Genomic DNA, 21,795 nt, shown 5'->3' on the forward strand with positions numbered 1-21,795 from the left:
TAAGGCAGGGCCGGCTCGTCATAGACCCCCGGTGGCGCAGGGCACCATGGCGCCGGCCCGCCAGGAGGGCGCCGTGAGCTGCGCCCGCCCGCCTGCCCTCCGAGCAGCAGCGCCCCGCCCACCCGCGCCGGGAAACGGGGCGGAAGGGCGCCGGAGAGATCCGGCGCACCATGGCGACAGGGGCGCTTAAGACGGCGCTGTGCTAAGGCATCCCAACCCTTTCAAATGTCCAGGAGGGCTTCTGAATTTAGAATTTCTAAAGCCCCGGTTAAGATGGCCTATTCTTTGGACAAAGTGCCACAAGTTGTGGCATGCCCATTTCAGAGAAAAACTTACCCTTTATCCTTGGCATGTACGTCTGCTCCATGCTGCAGCAGGAGCTGCACAATCTTAACACGGTTATAGCCAGCTGCCAAGTGTAATGGAGTTGACTAGAAATAAAAGAATAAATAAATCTAACGGTTATATAAATAGAAGGAAATTTTCCATTAAAAGAATTATAATAAATCAGTTAAAGTATTCTACGTTATCTGTAGCATGACACTGGGGGCTGCAAAGGGAGGAGTGTCAGCAAAAAGTCACATCCTCTACTACCTGGCAGAAGGATATTTAGGAACATATATATAGAGAGCCTGCTGGATCGGATAAGTGGCCCATCTAGTCCAGCATCTTCATTTTCTGCTGGATCAAAGCCTTCCCTGATTATTCAGAGCTGCTCCTCCATGGAATGCTACCTCTGGATCCAACCCATAGATTTAGGAGGGCCTTTCTCATAATAGGTTAAATTTGAGTACAGCACAGTGAGCCAAAGAAAGAATGAGGTTTAATTTCCCACCTCCGTTCAAAGGCAAAAATTACTGCAATCTTTTCTCAAGCTAAACTAGTTACATAAATATATTTAAAGAGGACAGCATAATAAAGGGACAACAGATTTTGATTTCTGTCCACACCCCAGGCAAATATAATTTATAGAAAGTAATTAATGCTACCTAGCACACTAGTAATATTACTGATACAGCAGGAATTTTTGGCAAAGAAAACCAATGCATAACCTCTGTATTAGATTCCTTAGTAATGTTTTTTTTCTGACTGGCTTTCAAAAGTACAATTTTATTAAAAACCAAAGAACAACTGATATTGCCAAGACAGAACATCCATGGCTCTTTTGTTTCTACAGCCAGGCAACACACATAATATCAGAGTTCTACTTTAAGTAAACAATCTTGAATTAAAATATCGTTCAAAACCTTAACCAAAGAATACAATTTAATGTAAAGTGTGGTGGTTTTTTTAATCTAACATTTTAAAGTGGACATTTTAAAACAAAAATACCTTTCGGCCATCACTTGCATGACAGTTGACATTTAGTGGTGTGAGAAGAGCCATCAGTTTTTCTTCATTTCCACTCCTAAAAGGCAATGAAAGATTCCTGAACATTTGGCATGCATCTTTCTTTACTCAACTTACACAATACTGCAAAGCAACTGCAAACAGCTACCTGAATGCTTTGCAATTAAAAATGAAACTTTGGACTAGATTTTATTAGTGCAATGGTATTAGCTTACTGTGCTTCATATATCATATATTAAAATCCCTAATCACAGTTGCTAGCAACATATCTATTGGCATTTTATTGTAAGAACACTAGCGGTTGTATTCCAACGCTGCGAGAGCAGCATTCCATTCACATTTGATGTGTATGAAGACTCCAGCAAGAAGTGTAAAAGTTTGCCCATTTCATTGAAGAGTGAAATGTAGGAGGACACATAAGGCAGAGCTTTCTCCAACCCTCTAGAACAGGGATGTCCAACAGGTCGATCGGGATCAACTGGTCAATTGCTGGGAGGTTCTAGTCGATCGCAGGCTCCTTTTCCTTTGCTTTTGCCTAAGAGCACCTGGCCCCACACCCTCTCCCCTCGCTGCATTTTCTCTTGAATGGAAGACAGAGTTTTAGCTTTGAGGTGAGGCAGACTGCTTCCACAGCAATATTTTGGTGAGAGGCTAATCCCCCTCCCCCTAAAATTTTGCCAGCCCTCCCTGAACCCCACTAAAACAGAGAATTTCTCCTCTGTAAAAAAGCTCAACAGCTTTGACCTGAACCCCAATAGAACGGGGGTAGATCTGTGAGTAGATCATAGACTGTGAGTAGATCACAGTCTCCTGGAAGTTGGCCACTTGCCTTTTAGGAATGGGACTGAGATTAATATGGTGCCTCAGACAGGTTGTTTTCATGCTGGTTCCTTGTTTCATTAAAGGTATTGTTTTATTTGTCCGGGGGGCAATGCATTTTAGGTGGATTCTATCTTTGTCAAGACCAAATCCCCTGGGTGTGTGTGATTAATTTACCTGTTAAGAAGTTTGACCAGGGCCAACCTTTTGTTTAGGGCTTAGGCCATTATTATGAATTCCAGTACAGTACTGTAGCCACTGAAAAGAGTCAAGTAGAGTAGAGTATGTGTATGCAGGCCCTTCCTTGAATGTCATTCATGCACTGTCCCTGCCTCCCCCACCTTCACACACAGAGTGGATTCCCTGCATTGGAGAAGTATTGCCATTGCATGGAGAATGCCAGACATTAAGATCATGGTAATAATTTCCAATCCATAACTGACTTTAAGATCATGGTAATAATTTCCAATCCATAACTGTACACGAGAATAGCCTTTGTTATACAGAATATGAAAAAATCTTCAAACTGTCATTTTTTGGGTATTTTTGAAAGAGGCAGGACAGTAGATCCAGCTTACATCTTTTATTATTTCCTACCTGGCACTTTCCAAGAGTTCATCTTTCTTGTATTCACCTGAAAGTTAGCAAAAAGGAGATAGGATTTTTTATTTCAAATACAAATGTGTAAAACTTTTATAAAGCAAGGGATTCCCCCCCCCTGTATTTTTATCCTGTCCTCCCTCCCCAAATAGTATGCTGTCTTGCTAGAAACAAAATCTGATAAAGCAATATTCAATATACAATAATTAAAATTACAGTTATAAAGTCATCTACTTCCAAAGGCCTGGATGAATAAAAATGTACAGTATTCCTCTTCCTCTTACTGCACACAACACACAGGCACATGTGGAGAAAGTAACTCCTATAAGTACTTGGGACAAGGTCATTTACAGCTTTTACGAGCACCAACACCCTGAACTGGATCCAGTTTGATAATTTTAAAATACTGGGTGTGATGTAACTAGGCTTTAGAGTAGACCTGTTGAAATTGAATGACCTAACTTACCGTGTTTCTCAAAAAATAAGACATAGTCTTATATTTATTTTTCCTCAAAAAAACACACGGTGGCTTATTTTCAGGGGATGTCTTATTTTTTATTAAGTATGGTACAGTTTAACCTACAAGGTTAAACCGCCTATCACTATGGCTTATTTTCGGGGTATGGCTTATTTTCAGAGTATGGCTTATTTTCGGAGAAACATGGTAGTATGGTTTATTAATTTCAGTGGCCCTGCTCTCAGTAAAACTTAGCTGAATACCACCCCACTATTTTCTTTATAAAGTCAAAAACTGCTAAACATTCAGGCAAGCAGCAAAACCTATGGTATATACAAAATAAATTATGTCAATTTAGATAAATAGCACAGCTGGAATCAAACATTTAGCCCTCAAAATAAAAACAATACACTCTGAAACCAGCTACTAAACTTGCACAAGTAGCACTCTTTTCAAATATTACTTATTCTGCATGGTGGTAGGATAAACAAGCCATTATATTTGCTTTCCCATAGGAGTGGTAAAAAACAAATGGGCTGTTCCTTTACCAATCTTACAAAGTATTACTGAATTTTTTTCTTAGCAGGTATTCTCCAGTTAACAAAGAGTATTACTCTCGCCAAGCATAAGAAGAGCAATACCACCTTAGCAGCAAATAGTAGCCAAAACTTAAATCTTACAGATTACAAAAAGACAACATTTACCTGAGAGCACTGCTTTTGCTGATGGATCCGCCAAGTCCAATGCTGTTCTTCCATCTGTATTTCGGATAGCTGGATCAGCACCATGCTGTAACAGTACTAAAAGGAGGAAAAAAATAAAGCTTTCATCAGAACTTGACAAGGAAGTAGCTCAGCGGAGATGCTAAGGGATTAGATTCCCTAATCTAAAACTATAAAGTAAGAGTTAAGCTAAGAACCAAGTTAGAATTATCCTAAACTGATAATGAAACATAACCCTGAACATTTCAGTGTAAAAGGCTAGTTTCACTTGGGAAGTGTACACATATTTTCAAAAGCAGAAATACATACAGCAGAATCAAGCAAAGGTAGTCACAGAACTGGTCCCAAGAATGAAACAGAACAATTGGAAAATCATTGTGAAAACACAATTTTCATGCTTTCTTTTTCAGTCACAAGTACAATCTATGCCTGCACATACACTCCCTTTCCTTCCTTAATGCATGTACATACAGCAGAAAGCATGAGCTAGAACAGAGGGAAAGTGTTTCCTGTGTCTCTATCAGTCCCCCTTCTCCAACACAGTGCTCTAGAAGGAAATTAATGTGAGCGCTAAGTAAATCTCTCATGGAGCCCTAGGGTGGGAAAGCAGAAATGTATGGAAACATTTCAATGCACATATTCTGCATCTAGAAGGCAGGCTCCATCGGCCTTATAATAACAGCCACATTCACATGTAATTACAGTTTGATACTCCCCAATAAGCCACTATTAGCACTATTAGGTCTGGGGTATTGTTTAGGGGTTTTTGTTGGGGGATTTGTTGCTGTTATTGATATTATTTTTTGTATCTTTATTTTATATCTTATTGTTATGCTGTAATTATGTAATGAACATGGTCTGAACTATGGAAAGGCAGCATACAAATAAAATTATAGATGAATGGATGTAACAAGAACATACTCTGGCTTAAGGCTGGTTATATTATTGTTAATTGGATATATTATTGGATCCCTTCCAGTCGGGAATCAGGCCTCATCATGGGACTGAAACTGCCTTGCTCACACTGGCCGATGATCTCTGGCGGGCTAGGGACAAAGGTGAGAGCTGTGTCCTAGTTCTGCTGGATCTCTCAGCAGCTTTTGATACCATTGACCACAACATCCTTCTGGACCGTCTAGAGGGGCTGGGAGCTGGGGGCACTGTTATACAGTGGTCCTGCTCTTTCCTCCTGGGCCGTGTTCAGAAAGTGGTGGTGGGGGATGAGTGTTCAGACCCCTGGGCTCTCACTTGTGTGGTGTCTCAGGGTTCTGTCCTCTCCCCCATGCTTTTCAACATCTACATGCAGTCACTGGGAGAGATCATCAGGGGTTTGGGCTGGGTATTCATCAATATGTGGATGATACCCAGCTCTACCTCTTTTTCAAATCAGAACCAGTGAAGGTGGTGAAGGTCCTGTGTGAGTGTCTGAAGGCGGTTGGAGGATGGATGGCGGCTAACAGATTGAGGTTGAATCCTGACAAGACAGAAGTAATGTTTGTGGGGGACAGGAGGCGGGCAGGTGTGGAGGACTCCCTGGTCCTGAATAGGGTAACTGTGCCCCTGAAGGACCAGGTGCGCAGCCTGGGAGTCACTTTGGACTCGCAGCTGTCCATGGAGGTACAGGTCAATTCCGTGTCCAGGGCAGCTGTTTACCAGCTTCATCTGGTACGCAAGCTGAGACCCTATCTGTCTGTGGACTGCCTCGCCAGAATGGTGCATGCTCTGGTTTTCTCTCGCTTGGACTACTGCAATGCACTCTATGTGGGCTACCTTTGCAGGTGACCCGGAAACTACAACTAATCCAAAATGTGGCAGCTAGACTGGTGACTGGGAGGGCCACTGAAACCACATAACACAGGTCTTGAAAGACCTACATTGGCTCCCAGTACGTTTTCGAGCACAATTCAAAGTGTTGGTGCTGACCTTTAAAGCCCTAAATGGCCTCGGTCCAGTATATCTGAAGGAGTGTCTCCACCCCTATTGATCTACCCGACACTGAGGTCCAGCGCCGAAGGCCTTCTGGCAGTTCCCTCGCTGCGAGAAGCAAAGACTTTTAGAAGACATCTGAAGGCAGCCCTGTTTAGGGAAGTTTTTAATATTTGAAGGAATACTGTATTTTAATCTTTTGTTAGAAGCCATCCAGAGTGGCTGGGGAAGCCCAGCCAGATGGGTGGGGTATAAATAATAAATTGTTGTTGTTGTTGTTGTTATTTAGGCTTGTTATGTGCAAACATAGATAATGTCTCTGAATGTATGCAGACAGATCCTGTCCAACCAAGCTGGATACTATCCATAACCAGCTTTTCACAAAAATGAAAAATAAGAAAATTCATTTACATACTATCTATATAACAACCTACATTTTGAACAACTTGGTATTTCAGGGATAGTTGACTAGTTTATATTATTTTAATAAAGAACAATGTATCCTCATTTCTACAAGAAAGCCTCAGATTGTCTGAAAACTTGTTTTCCAATTTAAAAGATATGCATGATTGTGTCACTTTATATAAAAAAACCACTGGAGACAGTTTTAAACCAGTGGTTCTCATACCTTTGCCGCCCAGCCCCCATCATGCACTACTAAAAAATTGCCTGTGGATCACTTTCAGCTCTGGAACCATTGTCAAAACCAGCACCATATTATGAAAATCACAGGACCTAGGAGCTAGTTCAACAAACACAGCCCTGATGGTGATTGAACCACAAATGATCCAAAGACCACAAGTGTTTTCAAAAATTACCTATGCAGACATCAATTTTGCCCTTAATGGCAGCTTCATGAAGGGGGGTGTAGTTCCAATTATCCCGTGCGTTAGGATCTGCACCATGCCGCAAGAGAAGATTGACAACTTCAGCATGACCAAAAGAACAGGCATTATGAAGTGGAATGAGGCCCCCATCATCTCGTGCATGAACGTTACCACCACTCTGAAGCAAATATTCCACTACATCCCTTCGACCAAAACCTGAAACAAAAAAGTAGTTTTACATAGTCAGTCTTCAAAGGAAGAAAGCTAAAGCTAAGAAACAAAAATCTAACTTGCTAATCTTCCTTATATATTCCATGAGTGCTATAACTAGACAAGATGCCAAAGAACTGCTTCTGGCTAACCAAATAAAAGAAAGGCTGATGAACAGAACAGGAGACAGCTCCTATTTTGGAGATTTTAAATTTCCTGAAGTTTTGAAGTCTCCACATTTTCAAGAAATAAACAGAAATGGTGGTGGTGGGGAGAGTATACATTGTGTATTTTCTTATCAGTTCTAAGTATACATTCCCTAATTTTATTCAAACAGTATTTGCAAAAACACAATGTGTGCCCATAATCTTCTATATATATAAAATGCAAGTTGTCCCTGCGTCCAGTCCCTGTGTCCCGTTTTCGCGCTAATGCGCATGTGTCCCAGGAACACAGGGATTGGACCAGAGACTTGGAATGCACGCACGCACGCTCTCTCCCCCCAACCCCTCTGCCTACCGTTTGCGGACGCCAACCACTCGCTTCTAAGCAGCAGTGCGAGAAGGAGGAGGCTGCGGGATAGACCCGTGCACTTCTCTCTCTCTCTTTCTCTCTCTCTCGCACACACACACACAAACCGCCCACCCTTCGCCACAGCAAACCACCTCAGGCAGTCACTGGAGGGAAACGCAGCCGCAACTTTCCCCTCTCACGGCTGCTGCTTTTTCCCTTCTCTCTCTCTCTCTCTCTCTAAATGCAGAGTCGAAGAGGCAGGCCCCCTCCTCGGGGAGAGGAGAATTGCTCTCCCTCCCCCAATTAAACACCCATTACTACCGGTAACTCAAACATGGACCTGGGAAGGGAGGAAGGGGCGCCGAGGCAGGTCCGAGGTGCGCTCTTGGGAGACGGGGCAGCCCAGCAAGTTACATTTCCCTGCATGGAAATATTCCCCTTCCTGCCCCCATGAGGCTGCACCTGGCTTGGGAAGGGGAGGGTGGAAGGGAGGGCGGGGATCCAGCTGCTTTCAGCTTCCTTTGTCGCTTCCCCAGTGGGGCAGTTCTGCACCCTGCGAACAATCTAATCTGGTTGAAATGACTTCCCAAGACCACACAGCCTCACTTTGCCTGCTTTTGATGCATACCTAGAGTTAACAAGGCTCCTTAGAAGGAGAGTCCTTTTTCTGAGTACAGAAGCTGAACAGAATAAAACGCCCAGCGCTCTATATTAATACACACCAAGTCATGGATTATTAGCACCATTCCCAAACACATATGTTGGGGCAATTTAAACTAATAACTAATGTATGAGCATCTAAAAATACAAATATATAGGATATGCCAAATATCATATAGGATATGACAGATATTTCATAGCAAAAGAATGGATCTACATTATATTTGGTGCAAAATCTCCCATTCCAAAATGATGTAAAGTGATACCATTAATTTAAAGTAGTCCCAGTCAGTTTCATTCTTTCTCCTTCACAATCACTTACATTTGAGAGATTTGCTTTCCCCAATACCTTCCAATAATCCTACCACCTGTAATTAGGTGGGGGTGGAATCAATCTCTATATCTTTAATTGGAATGACATCCTTTCCATACCCACATAATGTCATAATATCGCCAACTGTAAGTGTGATCTTGAAAATATATTGCTCAACCTTAAAAGGGAAAACCCCAAATATCCACAGCCCTGTCATAAATCAGACCAGTGTAAATATTATATAGGTCCAATCCACTTGCTTCAAGGTCAGATTCTGATTTTTAAATTTATCCCCCTTTTTTTTAATGCAAAAAAATAAAGGAATCCTTTAAATGCTTCCCGTCATACCTGCTGCAATCACTGAACTCTTTTTATTTAGTTTTGTAAGGAAAAAAGGACTTTGAAGGACTAAGTACAAAATAATGTTAGCTAATTGGTTTCAGACTCCCTTACCTGACAATGCAGACAGGAACCTTGAACCTCTGCTGACTTGATCATTAAAACACATTAACGGTTAAGAAAAAATGCTTAAAGAAAAGCTTGGTTCCTTGCCTTGACTTACAAATGCCTCTTTACATGTTGTCTGATCTGAAGGATGCATTGACAGGCCAATGCTTCAAGAAGCCCTCTCTGGATTCGTCAAATGAATTCTAATATAATTGTCAACTTCTTGGGGGGGGGGGGAATATGACCTGGAAATCCAGGCTCTTCTGGATAACACATATTGCAATCAGTTTTGAGTCAGGATTTGGTTGCAAGACTGCTTTAGCTGTTCTCCGTCTCCTTCCTGTCGACAGCTGGGGGAGAGGAACGAAGGAGGAGAAAGCAGCCCTTTCTCCTCCTTCGTTCCTGTCCCCCTGCCGCCGACAGCAAGGACAGGTCCCAGGGGTCGGAGAAGCGCTTCTCCGAACCCCAGGATGTTCTAGCGCCCGTTTATTGAACGGGCTGAATTACACTAGTAAATAAATAAATTGGCAGTTGGACAATACCCTATTTAGTTCCAAACATCTGACATTTTGGTGGTTCAAATAAAGGTACAGGTATTGCCCAACTGTGGATTTTTAAAATGTTCCTTTCTGCATTAAACCTCCATTTTCTAACATTATATAGTAAACAAATGGAAGTTTTATCATTTGGACAGAGAAACAGTTGCCAGAGTCAGCATCATCAGTAAACAATACAGAATCCCAATACAGAAGCCCAGGGAACCATGGGCTAACTATACACAATGTCAACCTGGGATGGGTAGCCTTCAGGATATATGTTGCCTGGTGCAACATAGTGGCTATGGGGTGGAACTAGATTAACAAATGGTGACATAGGGTAGACCATTTGCACCTGACAATGTATACAGTAAATAAAAGATTAAGTCTACTGTATAGCTGAGTTACTATAGATCAGGGATTCTAAGACAAAATTCAAGCAATAGGCAGTAGAGCTGTAAAAAAAAACTAATTAATGCTTCTATTTTACAAGTAGGAAACATAGAAGCTGAGATAAATGATTAACAAAATGTCAGCCATCCCAGAGCTTAATTATTATTTTTTTAAAAAATCAAGTTTGCATACTAATATTCAATTCAGTCAGAAACCCTTCTATATCTATTGCAAATCATGCAGATCTACCTTCTGTCTGCTCCTGGCATAAGCGATGATCCATCTGTTATGCTGCTTCCAATTCTTAAAAAATACTATGATCTAACACAGGCATCCCCAAACTGCGGCCCTCCAGATGTTTTGGCCTACAACTCCCATGATCCCTAGCTAACAAGACCAGTGGTCGGGGAAGATGGGGATTGTAGTCCAAAACATCTGGAGGGCCGCAGTTTGGGGATGCCTGGTCTAACAGTATAGGATTTGAATGCACACGTCTGCAGTATACAGTTCACCCCATTCAGCAGGAGCCCTCAACCTTCAAGGTAGGTTTGAAGGGGATGCACGGGAGGTGAAAGCAAGCAAGTCAACTTTCACCAGCCCACATGGGCATGCTTTTCTCTGGAGTATCTATGGAAGATAAGCCACGGGATCCAAATCCAAGTGTTGGTTATACAAAACAAAGCCCTGAAGAGCTCGGGGCTAAAGTACTTGTAGGGATGCCTTCCCCTCAGTGGGTTCCCCCAGTGAGTATGGCTGAGGGTTGGCCTGTGGGCTGAAGGGATTTGTCTCTAGGTAGATTCAGCCTATGACAACCCCTTCTTGAACTTGCTCCTGCCCCAGCAATTAAGTTTATTCGTAAACCTAAATGCCACATGGGGGATTTCTTGATGGGGGTTGCAAGGGTTAGTCAGTCTCCCTCTCCTTGTGTGCTGCCCCCTCCTTAAATCACCTGGGGCCTACCGGTAGTTCGCATGTCAAATCACAGTTTTGTGCAAATGTAAACATGCTTCTGGAGAAAACCTTGTACCACTATTGTTCCTCCCTAGTATTTTAGGTTAATGCAGAACAACTGCTAAGCCAAAGTTTGGTTTAGTGTTCCATCCAAACCAGGCAACCTCCTCAACCACTACCTGTAAGTACAGTATAAGACAAATGACAAATGTTAAGGAGAGAGCTTAAATCACAAATCCAGGTTCAGATGACATGGTAAACCAAATCTTAACTGCTGTGCCACACTAACCTAAGAAACTGTGACCTTGGGAGGAGCAAAGGAAACACAGCCTCCTAGGGAGCCAGTATATTTGCATGTTTGTTACAAGCCATAGCAAGCCATAGCCATGGCTTGGTGTGATATGCAAATGTGGTCTGTTGCTGGTCTAGACATCATTTGGGGTTTTTTGATAGGATAAGTTTGCCTGTTCCTATCTGGGCAAATTAATGACAGTTCAGTAGTTTACCGTGCCAGATGGACTAAACAACTTAGGCATTAAGGCTACATGCAATCCAAAACAAACTTATCTGGAAGCAAGCCAAAATCAGTAGGCTTTGGAAAACCTGCATCTAAGAAGCTCCAGTCTCCTTTCCTCAGTTTGTCCATTTGGGCCAGCTCTAGCAACCTCAGGGTTGCAAACACCACCTAAGCCTTGGATCTGAAGAAGGCATCCTTGTGTGCAATTACAAGATGGAATCACAAAATAATTATCAACTCTGATGTGACATGTGCACATGTAAATTGTGACCAATGATTTCCAGGAACTTCTAAACACACACTTGCCTAATCACAACAACCCATCTATGTGCATGTTTTACACACAATGGGCTTCTTAATCTCCCTTGAGCAACATCACCTTCCTGAAAGCGCCCACAAAGCACAACGTGAACTGTTTACAGGATCACTCGTTTTAGCTCCGAGAGTGGATTGCAAACTTATTAACAAATTCACCATCAACGCGTTTCTTTCTCAAACTGGACACCTTTGGAATGCCAGGACTTGGCGAGTCCCGGTTTGCTTCCCCCCTTTGGACGCCACTTTTCAGGTATACAGCAGCCCTTCCGAGGAGACTCTGAAAACAATGCATCCCGCCCACGGAGCGGAAGGTCGGCCCACGCCACCACTTGTAGGCCTCCCTCGCTGTGGGGGGGGGGGAGTCTGGCTGCTCTTGGCTACGGTGGCCATTTAAACAGGAGCCCCCACAGGCTGCTTTCACGGACGGGGATCTCGTGAGCTCCTCCTGCATGGCCAGAGATCAGGGACCGGGGGGGGGGGCTTATAGGCTCCAAGAGGTCATTTCCACGAGGGAAACGTGCGCAGTCGTGGGGACACCCACCCGCCCACCAACTCCCTGAATGATTCCCCTTAAAGCCCCAAATAAACAAACAGCACCTTCCTCGGCGGAAGGGGTCCAACCCCACGGCCCTAAAGCCACTGTACCACGAACCCCCGTTCACATTCAGAGTCAGAGGCGGAGACGCCCGAGGCGGTGGCGGCGACCTGGCCACCCGCGAGTACCTGCGGCGAAATGGAGGGGGCTGGACTTCCTGCCGGCCGTGTCCCTGCTGTTCACGTTCTCGGGCCTCACCAGCCGCTTCACGCGCTCCACGTCGCCGTTCCGGCAGGATTCGAAGAGCTCCCGGGCCGGCTCCGACGACGACGAAGACGCCCCCCCGGCGCAGCACGGGGATAACAGCAACGGCGGCGGCGGCGGCAGCGCTTCCCCCAGGGGACCAGCCGCCGCTCCGCCCCGCCGCCCCGTCATGCCGGGGGCAAGAGCGAACTTCCTCCCGCGTTCGCCCTCAGAGCCCAACACCCGCCATAGGCGGCCCGAGCTCTCTCCGCGGAGAGCGGCGGGGGGAGGCGGCGGTGGCCGCCGCGGGGAGCAATTCGACGCCACCGTCGCCTCCGGCCGAGGCAGCCACTGAGGGGGAAGGAAGGCGGGACAGCCGAGGTGCGCGCGCAACGATGAAGGGGGGAGGCGGGAGGAGAGGCGCATGCGCGATGCGCGCGAGAGAACGGCCGGCGCGGCGGTTAGAGCAGCGGAGTGACGTAGGGGGAGCCGCGGTTGCTCCTGCGGTTGAAGCCCCGCCCCCCGCCCGCCCGGCTTCCTTGGGAGTCAGCTTCCCGTGGGTACCGCTGCTTGGCCAGACACGCGTTAGGAATAATGCAGTGCGCGGCTGAATACGGGATTGTAGCGTTGGAAGGGGTCCCCCCGAGGGTCATCAAGTCCAACCCCCCGCAATGCAGGAATCTCAACTAAAGCATCCTTGAGGGATGGCCATCCAATCTGCTTTAAAACCTCCAAGGAAGGAGAGTCCACAGCCTCTTGAGGGAGACCGCTGTACTGTTGACCAGCTCTTGCTGTCAGAAAGTACTTCCTGTTGTTTAGTCCTAATCTTCTTTGTTGTAACTTGAATGCATTGGTTCGAGTCCTACCCTCCAGAGCAGGAGCAAGCAAGCTTCCTCCTTCCTCCATGTGACAGACATTTAGCTATTCGAAGAGGGCTATTCTCTTTCCTCTGAGTTTTTTTCCAGGCTAAATATACCCAACTCCTTCAACCATTCCTCATAAGGCCTGGCTTCCTGTCATGAAGTCAGTACAGTATGAGAGTAAAGCTTCCTAGGCATCGCAGTGGAATTGTTTGGTACTGAGTGGCAGTGTTGGGCATGCCCACCATAGAAATTGGTGGCTTCAAGCACACCTGACACCAGCTGAGTGTAAAGTTGGGCTTCATCCCAGTGTCGGTGTCCTAGGCAAGTAGGATAACTGTTAGTTGGGACCCCCCTGCCCCATTGCTAATTTCGGTTTTCAAAAACATGCCTGGTAGAAAAAATGGCAAGCACAATTGATATGGCTCAATTCATTTTAAATTGCAAGATTTTGTAATACAACAATATTTGATTATCTTTCTCAATGCAAAGGAAAATGTTTCAGCACATGAAGCATGACTTGTGAACTGTGATGTGAAGATTTAAGTCTCTTAAAAGTTTCAATTAGAGGCACATCAAAATCTCAATATGTGTGGGTTTTTTCCTTTGCAAATAGCTATAGTGTGAATACGGTATAGTGAAACATGGCTGTTACTAAAGGGTTTAGAAAAGCAGCAGTTTTGTTAGTCCATAAGAAAAATTCCAGAACCTCAGATTGGGTTATACTTGCATTACAACCTCTGAAAACATAACAATATTGAACGTGGACCTGGTATTAAGAAAAAAAGGTGGGGTGGGGGAGTTGAACTTGATGTTGAAACCACAAAGTGTATCATCTTAAAGTCATCATCTTAAAATAGAGCCTAAGAGGAGATTTCAGACTTATAGGACAATCCTGAAAATGCTTACTCAGAGGTAAGTCCCATTGAATTTATTGGGGGCTTACTCTTTATACATCTTTTGCTTGGGAGAAAGCTCCATTGAACCCAGTGGGGCTTCTGAGTAGACAAGCATGGGATTTGGATAACAGTGGGATTTGGATAACAGTTTTAAGGTTGAACTGGAGATTTCTGGGACAAAGAAGCATGCAATAACCGATCCCGCATCTTTGAAAACAAAAAATCCAGCTGCTGCCAAGATCTACTTCTAGCCTTAAGCAAAACACACAAGAGTTTTGTGAAGAACAGAAATATATTTCAACTTTTTAAAATTTACTTTAGGGATTAGTTTTCTTTGAATTATAGAGCACAGAAGACTTTGTAATCACTTTATGTATGAATATACAAATAGAGCCTGTGTGAAGAGAGCAGACTCCTAAAAACTGGCAGCAAAACCCAAGAGAGCAACTTGTATAGTATTCCTATATTATACCCCAGTTCCAGCTAATGCTAACTGGAAAAACACACACTCCAAACTGCTAGTTGATTCAGCACATCCCTTCAGGTGAATTACCCATTCAGGCAACTATCCAATCCATTAACTTTCTTATTCATATCCCTGAGATATGAATAATAGCATAGTGATAGACTCATTTACAGTAATCGTGTCTAAACAAAATGATCGTTTTGACCACATTTCCTTCTACACACAGCTATTTTCATTTCCAGAGTTGATTTGGCAAATAAAATAGTGCAACAATGTATTACATTTCTGCACACATTCGTTCTTTCGTTCGTTTACAGACGCACAGACACTTAATCCATTCAGCCCAGTCTTATGTGCAGTTACGATCACCTGGTCAGTGCCTTAGAGGTGCCTAACTCTCATAGACTCTTTCTCTCTTTTTTTTCTTGGAAAGACACTACTTACTGTGGAGCTCCATACTGCATGCAGTGTGTGGTGCCATCATAGTTTTCACCATCCTAAGGCCCTAGAGTGGATCCAAAACTGGTTAGTTACCTGGAAAGGTGCACAATTTGGGACCCTCTGATGTACTAGACTAGAACTGGTGCAGCAAAATAATATTAATAACTCATCAGCAACTCCTGTCCTGGTCAGCGCATGCAGCAGCCCTTAGGACAGGGATTGTCAACTGGTGGCCTAACCAGTTGGCCCCAGACTCTTAAGCTTTCATTTATTTAAAAAGTAAGTCTATAGTCCTCCAAGAAAAACAGGAAGCCAAATGTGCTAGTAATTTCTGTGAGGTAGCCTGACTACTCCTACCTGTTATTGTTTTTAGCCAATGAATCAAGTCAGAGCTGCAATGAATAAGTACTGGTAATGTGTTTGGGCACTAGGCAACAGGATCTCTGGGGTCCCAAAGAGATGCTGTTTTCCTTCCCACTTGGTGCAGTTTTGCTGCTTCTGTCTTATTTTCTAGTCCTTAGACTCTTCCTAGTTTACCCTTCCTTTCCCCCAAGCATCCAGGATGCATCTTTCCTGTGCTGGGTTCATCTGAAAGCAGGTAGTCCACAGATGTTATTTTCTGCAAATACTACTACACAATAAGTGTGGATGAAGGTTAAAAAATCCCCCCTCCCTACAGAAAGGCAAATGTGGAAGGAGACTTGCGGTAGGCTTGTCTCATGCTTTGTTGTTGTTTAGTCGTTTAGTCGTGTCCGACTCTTCGTGACCCCATGGACCATAGCACGCCAGGCACTCCTGTCTTGCACTGCCTCCCGCAGTTTGGTCAAACTCATGTTCGTAGCTTCGAGAACACTGTCCAACCATCTTGTCCTCTGTCGTCCCCTTCTCCTTGTGCCCTCCATCTTTCCCAACATCAGGGTCTTTTCCAAGGATTCTTCTCTTCTCATGAGGTGGCCAAAGTATTGGAGCCTCAGCTTCACGATCTGTCCTTCCAGTGAGCACTCAGGGCTGATTTCCTTCAGAATGGATAGGTTTGATCTTCTTGCAGTCCATGGGACCCTCAAGAGTCTCCTCCAGCACCATAATTCAAAAGCATCAATTCTTCGGCGATCAGCCTTCTTTATGGTCCAGCTCTCACTTCCATACATCACTACTGGGAAAACCATAGCTTTAACTATACGGACCTTTGTCGGCAAGGTGATGTCTCTGCTTTTTAAGATGCTGTCTAGGTTTGTCATTGCTTTTCTCCCAAGAAGCAGGCGTCTTTTAATTTCATGACTGCTGTCACCATCTGCAGTGATCAAGGAGCCCAAGAAAATAAAATCTCTCACTGCCTCCATTTCTTCCCCTTCTATTTGCCAGGAGGTGATGGGACCAGTGGCCATGATCTTGGTTTTTTTGATGTTGAGCTTCAGACCATATTTTGCGCTCTCCTCTTTCACCCTCATTAAAAGGTTCTTTAATTCCTCCTCACTTTCTGCCATCAAGGTTGTGTCATCTGCATATCTGAGGTTGTTGATATTTCTTCCGGCAATCTTAATTCCGGCTTGGGATTCATCTAGTCCAGCCTTTCGCATGATGAATTCTGCATATAAGTTAAATAAGCAGGGAGACAATATACAACCTTGTTGTACTCCTTTCCCAATTTTGAACCAATCAGTTGTTCCATATCCAGTTCTAACTGTAGCTTCTTGTCCCACATAGAGATTTCTCAGGAGACAGATGAGGTGATCAGGCACTCCCATTTCTTTAAGAACTTGCCATAGTTTGCTGTGGTCGACACAGTCAAAGGCTTTTGCATAGTCAATGAAGCAGAAGTAGACGTTTTTCTGGAACTCTCTAGCTTTCTCCATAATCCAGCGCATGTTTGCTATCTGGTCTCTGGTTCCTCTGCCCTTTCGAAATCCAGCTTGCACTTCTGGGAGTTCTCGGTCCACATACTGCCTAAGCCTGCCTTGTAGAATTTTAAGCATAACCTTGCTAGCGTGTGAAATGAGCGCAATTGTGCGGTAGTTGGAGCATTCTTTGGCACTGCCCTTCTTTGGAATTGGGATGTAGACTGATCTTCTCCAATCCTCTGGCCATTGCTGAGTTTTCCAAACTTGCTGGCATATTGGGTGTAGCACCTTAACAGCATCATCTTTTAAAATTTTAAATAGTTCAGCTGGAATATCATCACTTCCACTGGCTTTGTTATTAGCAGTGCTTTCTAAGGCCCATTTGACTTCACTCTCCAAGATGTCTGGCTCAAGGTCAGCAACCACACTACCTGGGGTGTACGAGACCTCCATATCTTTCTGGTATAATTCCTCTGTGTATTCTTGCCACCTCTTCTTGATGTCTTCTGCTTCTGTTAGGTCCTTACCACTTTTGTCCTTGATTATGGTAATCTTTGTACGAAATGTTCCTTTCATATCTCCAATTTTCTTGAACAGATCTCTGGTTTTCCCCATTCTATTGTTTTCCTCTATTTCTTTGCATTGCTCATTTAAGAAGACCCTCTTATCTCTCCTTGCTATTTTTTGGAAATCTGCATTCAGTTTCCTGTATCTTTCCCTATCTCCCTTGCATTTTGCTTGCCTCCTCTCCTCCGCTATTCGTAAGGCCTCGTTGGACAGCCATTTTGCCTTCTTGCATTTCCTTTTCCTTGGGATGGTTTTCGTTGCTGCCTCCTGTATAATGTTACGAGCCTCCATCCATAGTTCTTCAGGCACTCTGTCCACCAAATCTAAATCCTTAAACCTGTTCCTCACTTCCACTGTGTATTCATAAGGGATTTGATTCAGATTGTATCTTACTGGCCCAGTGGTTTTTCCTACTTTCTTCAGTTTAAGCTGGAATTTTGCTATAAGAAGCTGATGATCTGAGTTACAGTCAGCTCCAGGTCTTGTTTTTGCTGACTGTATAGAGCTTCTCCATCTTTGGCTGCAGAGAATATAATCAATCTGATTTCGATGCTGCCCATTTGGTGATATCCATGTGTAGAGTCGTCTCTTGTGTTGTTGGAAAAGAGTGTTTGTGATGACCAGCTTGTTCTCTTGACAGAACTCTATTAGCCTTTGCCCTGCTTTGTTTTGAACTCCAAGGCCAAACTTGCCAGTTGTTCCTTTTATCTCTTGATTCCCTACTTTAGCATTCCAATCCCCTGTAATGAGAAGAACATCCTTCTTTGGTGTCATTTCTAGAAGGTGTTGTAGGTCTTCATAGAATTGGTCAATTTCACTTTCTTCAGCACCGGTAGTTGGTGCATAAACTTGGATTACTGTGATGTTAAAAGGTCTGCCTTGGATTCGTATCGAGATCATTCTGTCATTTTTGAGATTGCATCCCATTACAGCTTTTGCCACTCTTTTGTTGACTATGAGGGCCACTCCATTTCTTCTACAGGATTCTTGCCCACAGTAGTAGATATGATAGTCACCCGAACTGAATTCACCCATTCCCTTCCATTTTAGTTCACTGATGCCCAGGATGTCGATATTTATTCTTGTCATCTCATTTTTGACCACATCCAGCTTACCTCTATTCATGGTTCTTACATTCCAGGTTCCTATGCAATATTTTTCTTTACAGCATCGGACTTTCCTTTCGCTTCCAGGCATATCCGCAACTGAGCGTCCTTTCGGCTTTGGCCCAGCCGCTTCATCAGCTCTGAATCTACTTGTACTTGTCCTCCGCTCTTCCTCAGTAGCATGTTGGACGCCTTCCGACCTGAGGGGCTCATCTTCCAGCGTCATAACTTTCTCATGCTATGTAGGAGCTGAAGACCTGGCAGAATTAATAATTCACTTACAGCGCAATAGCATATATGTCTACTCAGAAGTAAGTCTCTTAGTGTTTAATAGGGCTTGCTACCAGGTCAGTGGGTATAGGATGGCAGCCTAGGCTTTGGAGCATGGTTGACATGGGGGGAAAACAGGTTTATTGTGCCTTTAGTAGCCATATGACAGGCATAAACTGGTTTCTAGTTTAGAAATGCAGTTATGGGGGAAAACCTCACCATGAAGTTACTCTCTCTATTTTTGGGTTGAAGAAGAAGAAGAATACTTTATTATGGTCAAAGACCAGCTCTTATAAAAATCCCTTTGGAAGAACACTTCTAAGGAACATAACGTATATGTGACACTTTGTACAGTACAACAATAAAATTGATATTTGTAAATGCAATGCGAATGGGAGTACTTAAAACTTAAAAAGCTGCCGCAGAGAACTGGGCCTAGATCGCTCGGGGAACTGTATTTTGGGACTTTCAGACGGGCTGGTTATTCTCAGGAGAAAGTCTGTGTCTGCATATCTGGACACAGAATCTGGCAACTATTTTTGGGTTATGCCATGGCCATAATGGACCCAGGTGGCTCTGTGGGTTAAACCACTGAGCCTAGGGCTTGCTGATCAGAAGGTCGGCGGTTCGAATCCCTGTGATGGGGTGAGCTCCCGTTGCTTGGTCCCAGCTCCTGCCAACCTAGCAGTTCGAAAGCACGTCAAAATGCAAGTAGATAAATAGGAACCGCTACAGCGGGAAGGTAAACAGCGTTTCCATGTGCTGCTCTGGTTTGCCAGAAGCAGCTTTGTCATGCTGGCCACATGACCTGGAAGCTATACGCTGGCTCCCTCGGCCAATAATGTGAGATGAGCGCCGCAACCCCAGAGTCGGTCACGACTGGACCTAATGGTCGGGGGTCCCTTTACCTTTATGGCCATAATGACAGTTATTTTGTGTTATGCCACACACCACACAGCAGCCATTTTGTGACCAGCACCCCCAGCACGCTCTCAAAATTCAAATATGCCCACTGGTCCACAAAAGTTGGAGACCTGTGGCTTAGGACATAGCTGCAGATCCACTTTGAGCTGTTCCAGCCTGCTGCTTCTAACCAGGGCTTCAGATTGCTCTTATCATAGTTTTATGCATGCTGACTCAAAGTATTCAAATGAGTTTACTTCAATGTAAGCAGGCATAGAAATGCTGTTGCTCTTTGCCTCCAAAAGCCCTTTACAGTGGACGCTCGGGTTGCGAACATGATCCACGCAGAAGACATGTTCACAACCCGCAGCATTTGCAACCCGTGTCTGCGCATGTGCGGGTCATGATTCGGCACTTCTGCACATGCACAAAGCACAGCTTTGTGTTTCTGCACATGCATGCGTGCCAAAACCCGGAGCGCAACCCGAAAAGATGCAACCTGAAGCGGCTGTAACCTGAGGTATGATTGTATTTTTACATTGGCAGAGCAATTCCCCCCTCCCCTTTCCTCTAATGGACACGGGTGGCGCTGTGGGTTAAACCACAGAGCCTAGGGCTTGCCAAACAGAAGGTCTGCGGTTCGAATCCCCGCAACAGGGTGAGCTCCCGTTGCTCGGTCCCAGCTCCTGCCAACCTAGCAGTTCGAAAGCATGTCAAAGTGCAAGTAGATAAATAGGTACCACTCCGGTGGGAAGGTAAACGGTGTTTCCGTGCGCTGCTCTGGTTCGCCAGAACGGCTTTGTCATGCTGGCCACATGACCTGGAAGCTGTACGCTGGCTCCCTCAGCCAATAACGCGAGATGAGTGCTGCAACCCCAGAGTCGGTCACGACTGGACCTAATGGTCAGGGGTCCCTTTACCTTTACATTCCTCTAATGGATTCTTACAAGGGAGTCAGTCACTCCTGTATACCACCCTAGTCTTCAATATTTTGAGGGAAACAAAATTATATTAATAGCATATTCATAGTTTTGTTCTGGACTGAAGATGCCAGTAAATCCACCCCTGGATGCATGCTAACCTGAAATCATGCTCAAAGGTCTGAGACCCCACTTCTCCAACTGAATTACCCATTCAGGCAACCATCCACAGCCATTAACTCTCTTTTGTCAAATCCCTGATCACCATCAAGCAGCAGTTTAGATAAAAGCATATTGATGAATTCATTTACACAGCAATCAAATGTCTAAGCTCACAATACCAAACGATCATTATGACCATTTATTTTTCCACTGGCACTGCCATTCCAGTTTTCAGAATTGGGTTGGCAGACAAAACATTGTCACTATAGATTACATTTCCACACACACACACAAACACACACTGTATCCATTCAGCCCAGTTTTTGGCACAGTTAGGCCCTTTTGAAATACTTATTCCCAACTCCATTGAAATTAGTAGGAAAATTCTATTTCATCTCTACAACAAGCATTCTTTCAATGATTTTTCATGACTGAGCAACTTCATTAAGAAATAACCCTATGGCACCCACCACAGGGTTCAGTAAATATCTCCTCAAAAATCCACAATGCTGTTTGCACTGGCTTGCTTTCTTGATGGAACGTGCCTCTTTAAATATGCCTGTGTTTGGATGCTAGACACTCTCCCTCTGTTCCGTTCTAAACAGAGGATTGGTGCAAAGAGTTCCTCTTTGTGAACAAGTGAGGCAGTGGCTAATACTCATTGAAGAGGTGCCTGTACAATTTTGTGGCCCGACCTCTTTTTCTGCTCTTAGATATGGCACCCATTTGTGTTATGCCACCTCACCATTGCAGCCATTTTTTATTATGCCATACTGACTGTTGCAGGCTGGCCTGTTGATTTGAGCCCATGGACTGCTAGGATACGCACCACTCTGTGTGGCATGTGGTAGTTCCTCAAAGCATAAGGGATGGAGGGGTAGTGTTTTGTTGTTTTTGTTTTAATTATTTACTTGTGTTTTTATTTTGTGTTTTTATTGATGCTCAATATGTAGTGTGATGCCACTGATTCTTCAGTGGTAAAGCAAGCCTAAAATTTGAAGACTTGAAAATACTATTGCCACCAGG

At 44.2% G+C, this 21,795-nt stretch overlaps 1 protein-coding gene across 3 annotated transcripts in view; it reads right to left on the minus strand.

The window, feature by feature from the left end:
- Positions 1-12,706, minus strand: part of TNKS2 (tankyrase 2) — a 37,699-nt gene extending 24,993 nt beyond the window's left edge. For 2 of the 3 annotated variants that reach the window (XM_035137786.2, XM_035137784.2), the window contains exons 1-6: positions 12,283-12,706; positions 6,693-6,917; positions 3,931-4,026; positions 2,767-2,803; positions 1,333-1,408; positions 337-431 (exon numbers count right to left, since the gene is read on the minus strand). In XM_035137786.2, coding sequence (XP_034993677.1) covers positions 337-431; positions 1,333-1,408; positions 2,767-2,803; positions 3,931-4,026; positions 6,693-6,917; positions 12,283-12,529 — 776 coding nt within the window. In that variant the 5' untranslated portion in view covers positions 12,530-12,706. The remainder of the gene's footprint in view (positions 1-336; positions 432-1,332; positions 1,409-2,766; positions 2,804-3,930; positions 4,027-6,692; positions 6,918-12,282) is intronic. The other variant, XM_035137785.2, reaches the window with a different exon arrangement.
- Between the last annotated feature and the right edge of the window lie 9,089 nt (positions 12,707-21,795).

The sequence above is a fragment of the Zootoca vivipara genome, chromosome 5, assembly GCF_963506605.1.
Source record: "Zootoca vivipara chromosome 5, rZooViv1.1, whole genome shotgun sequence".
Lineage (NCBI taxonomy): Eukaryota > Metazoa > Chordata > Lepidosauria > Squamata > Lacertidae > Zootoca > Zootoca vivipara.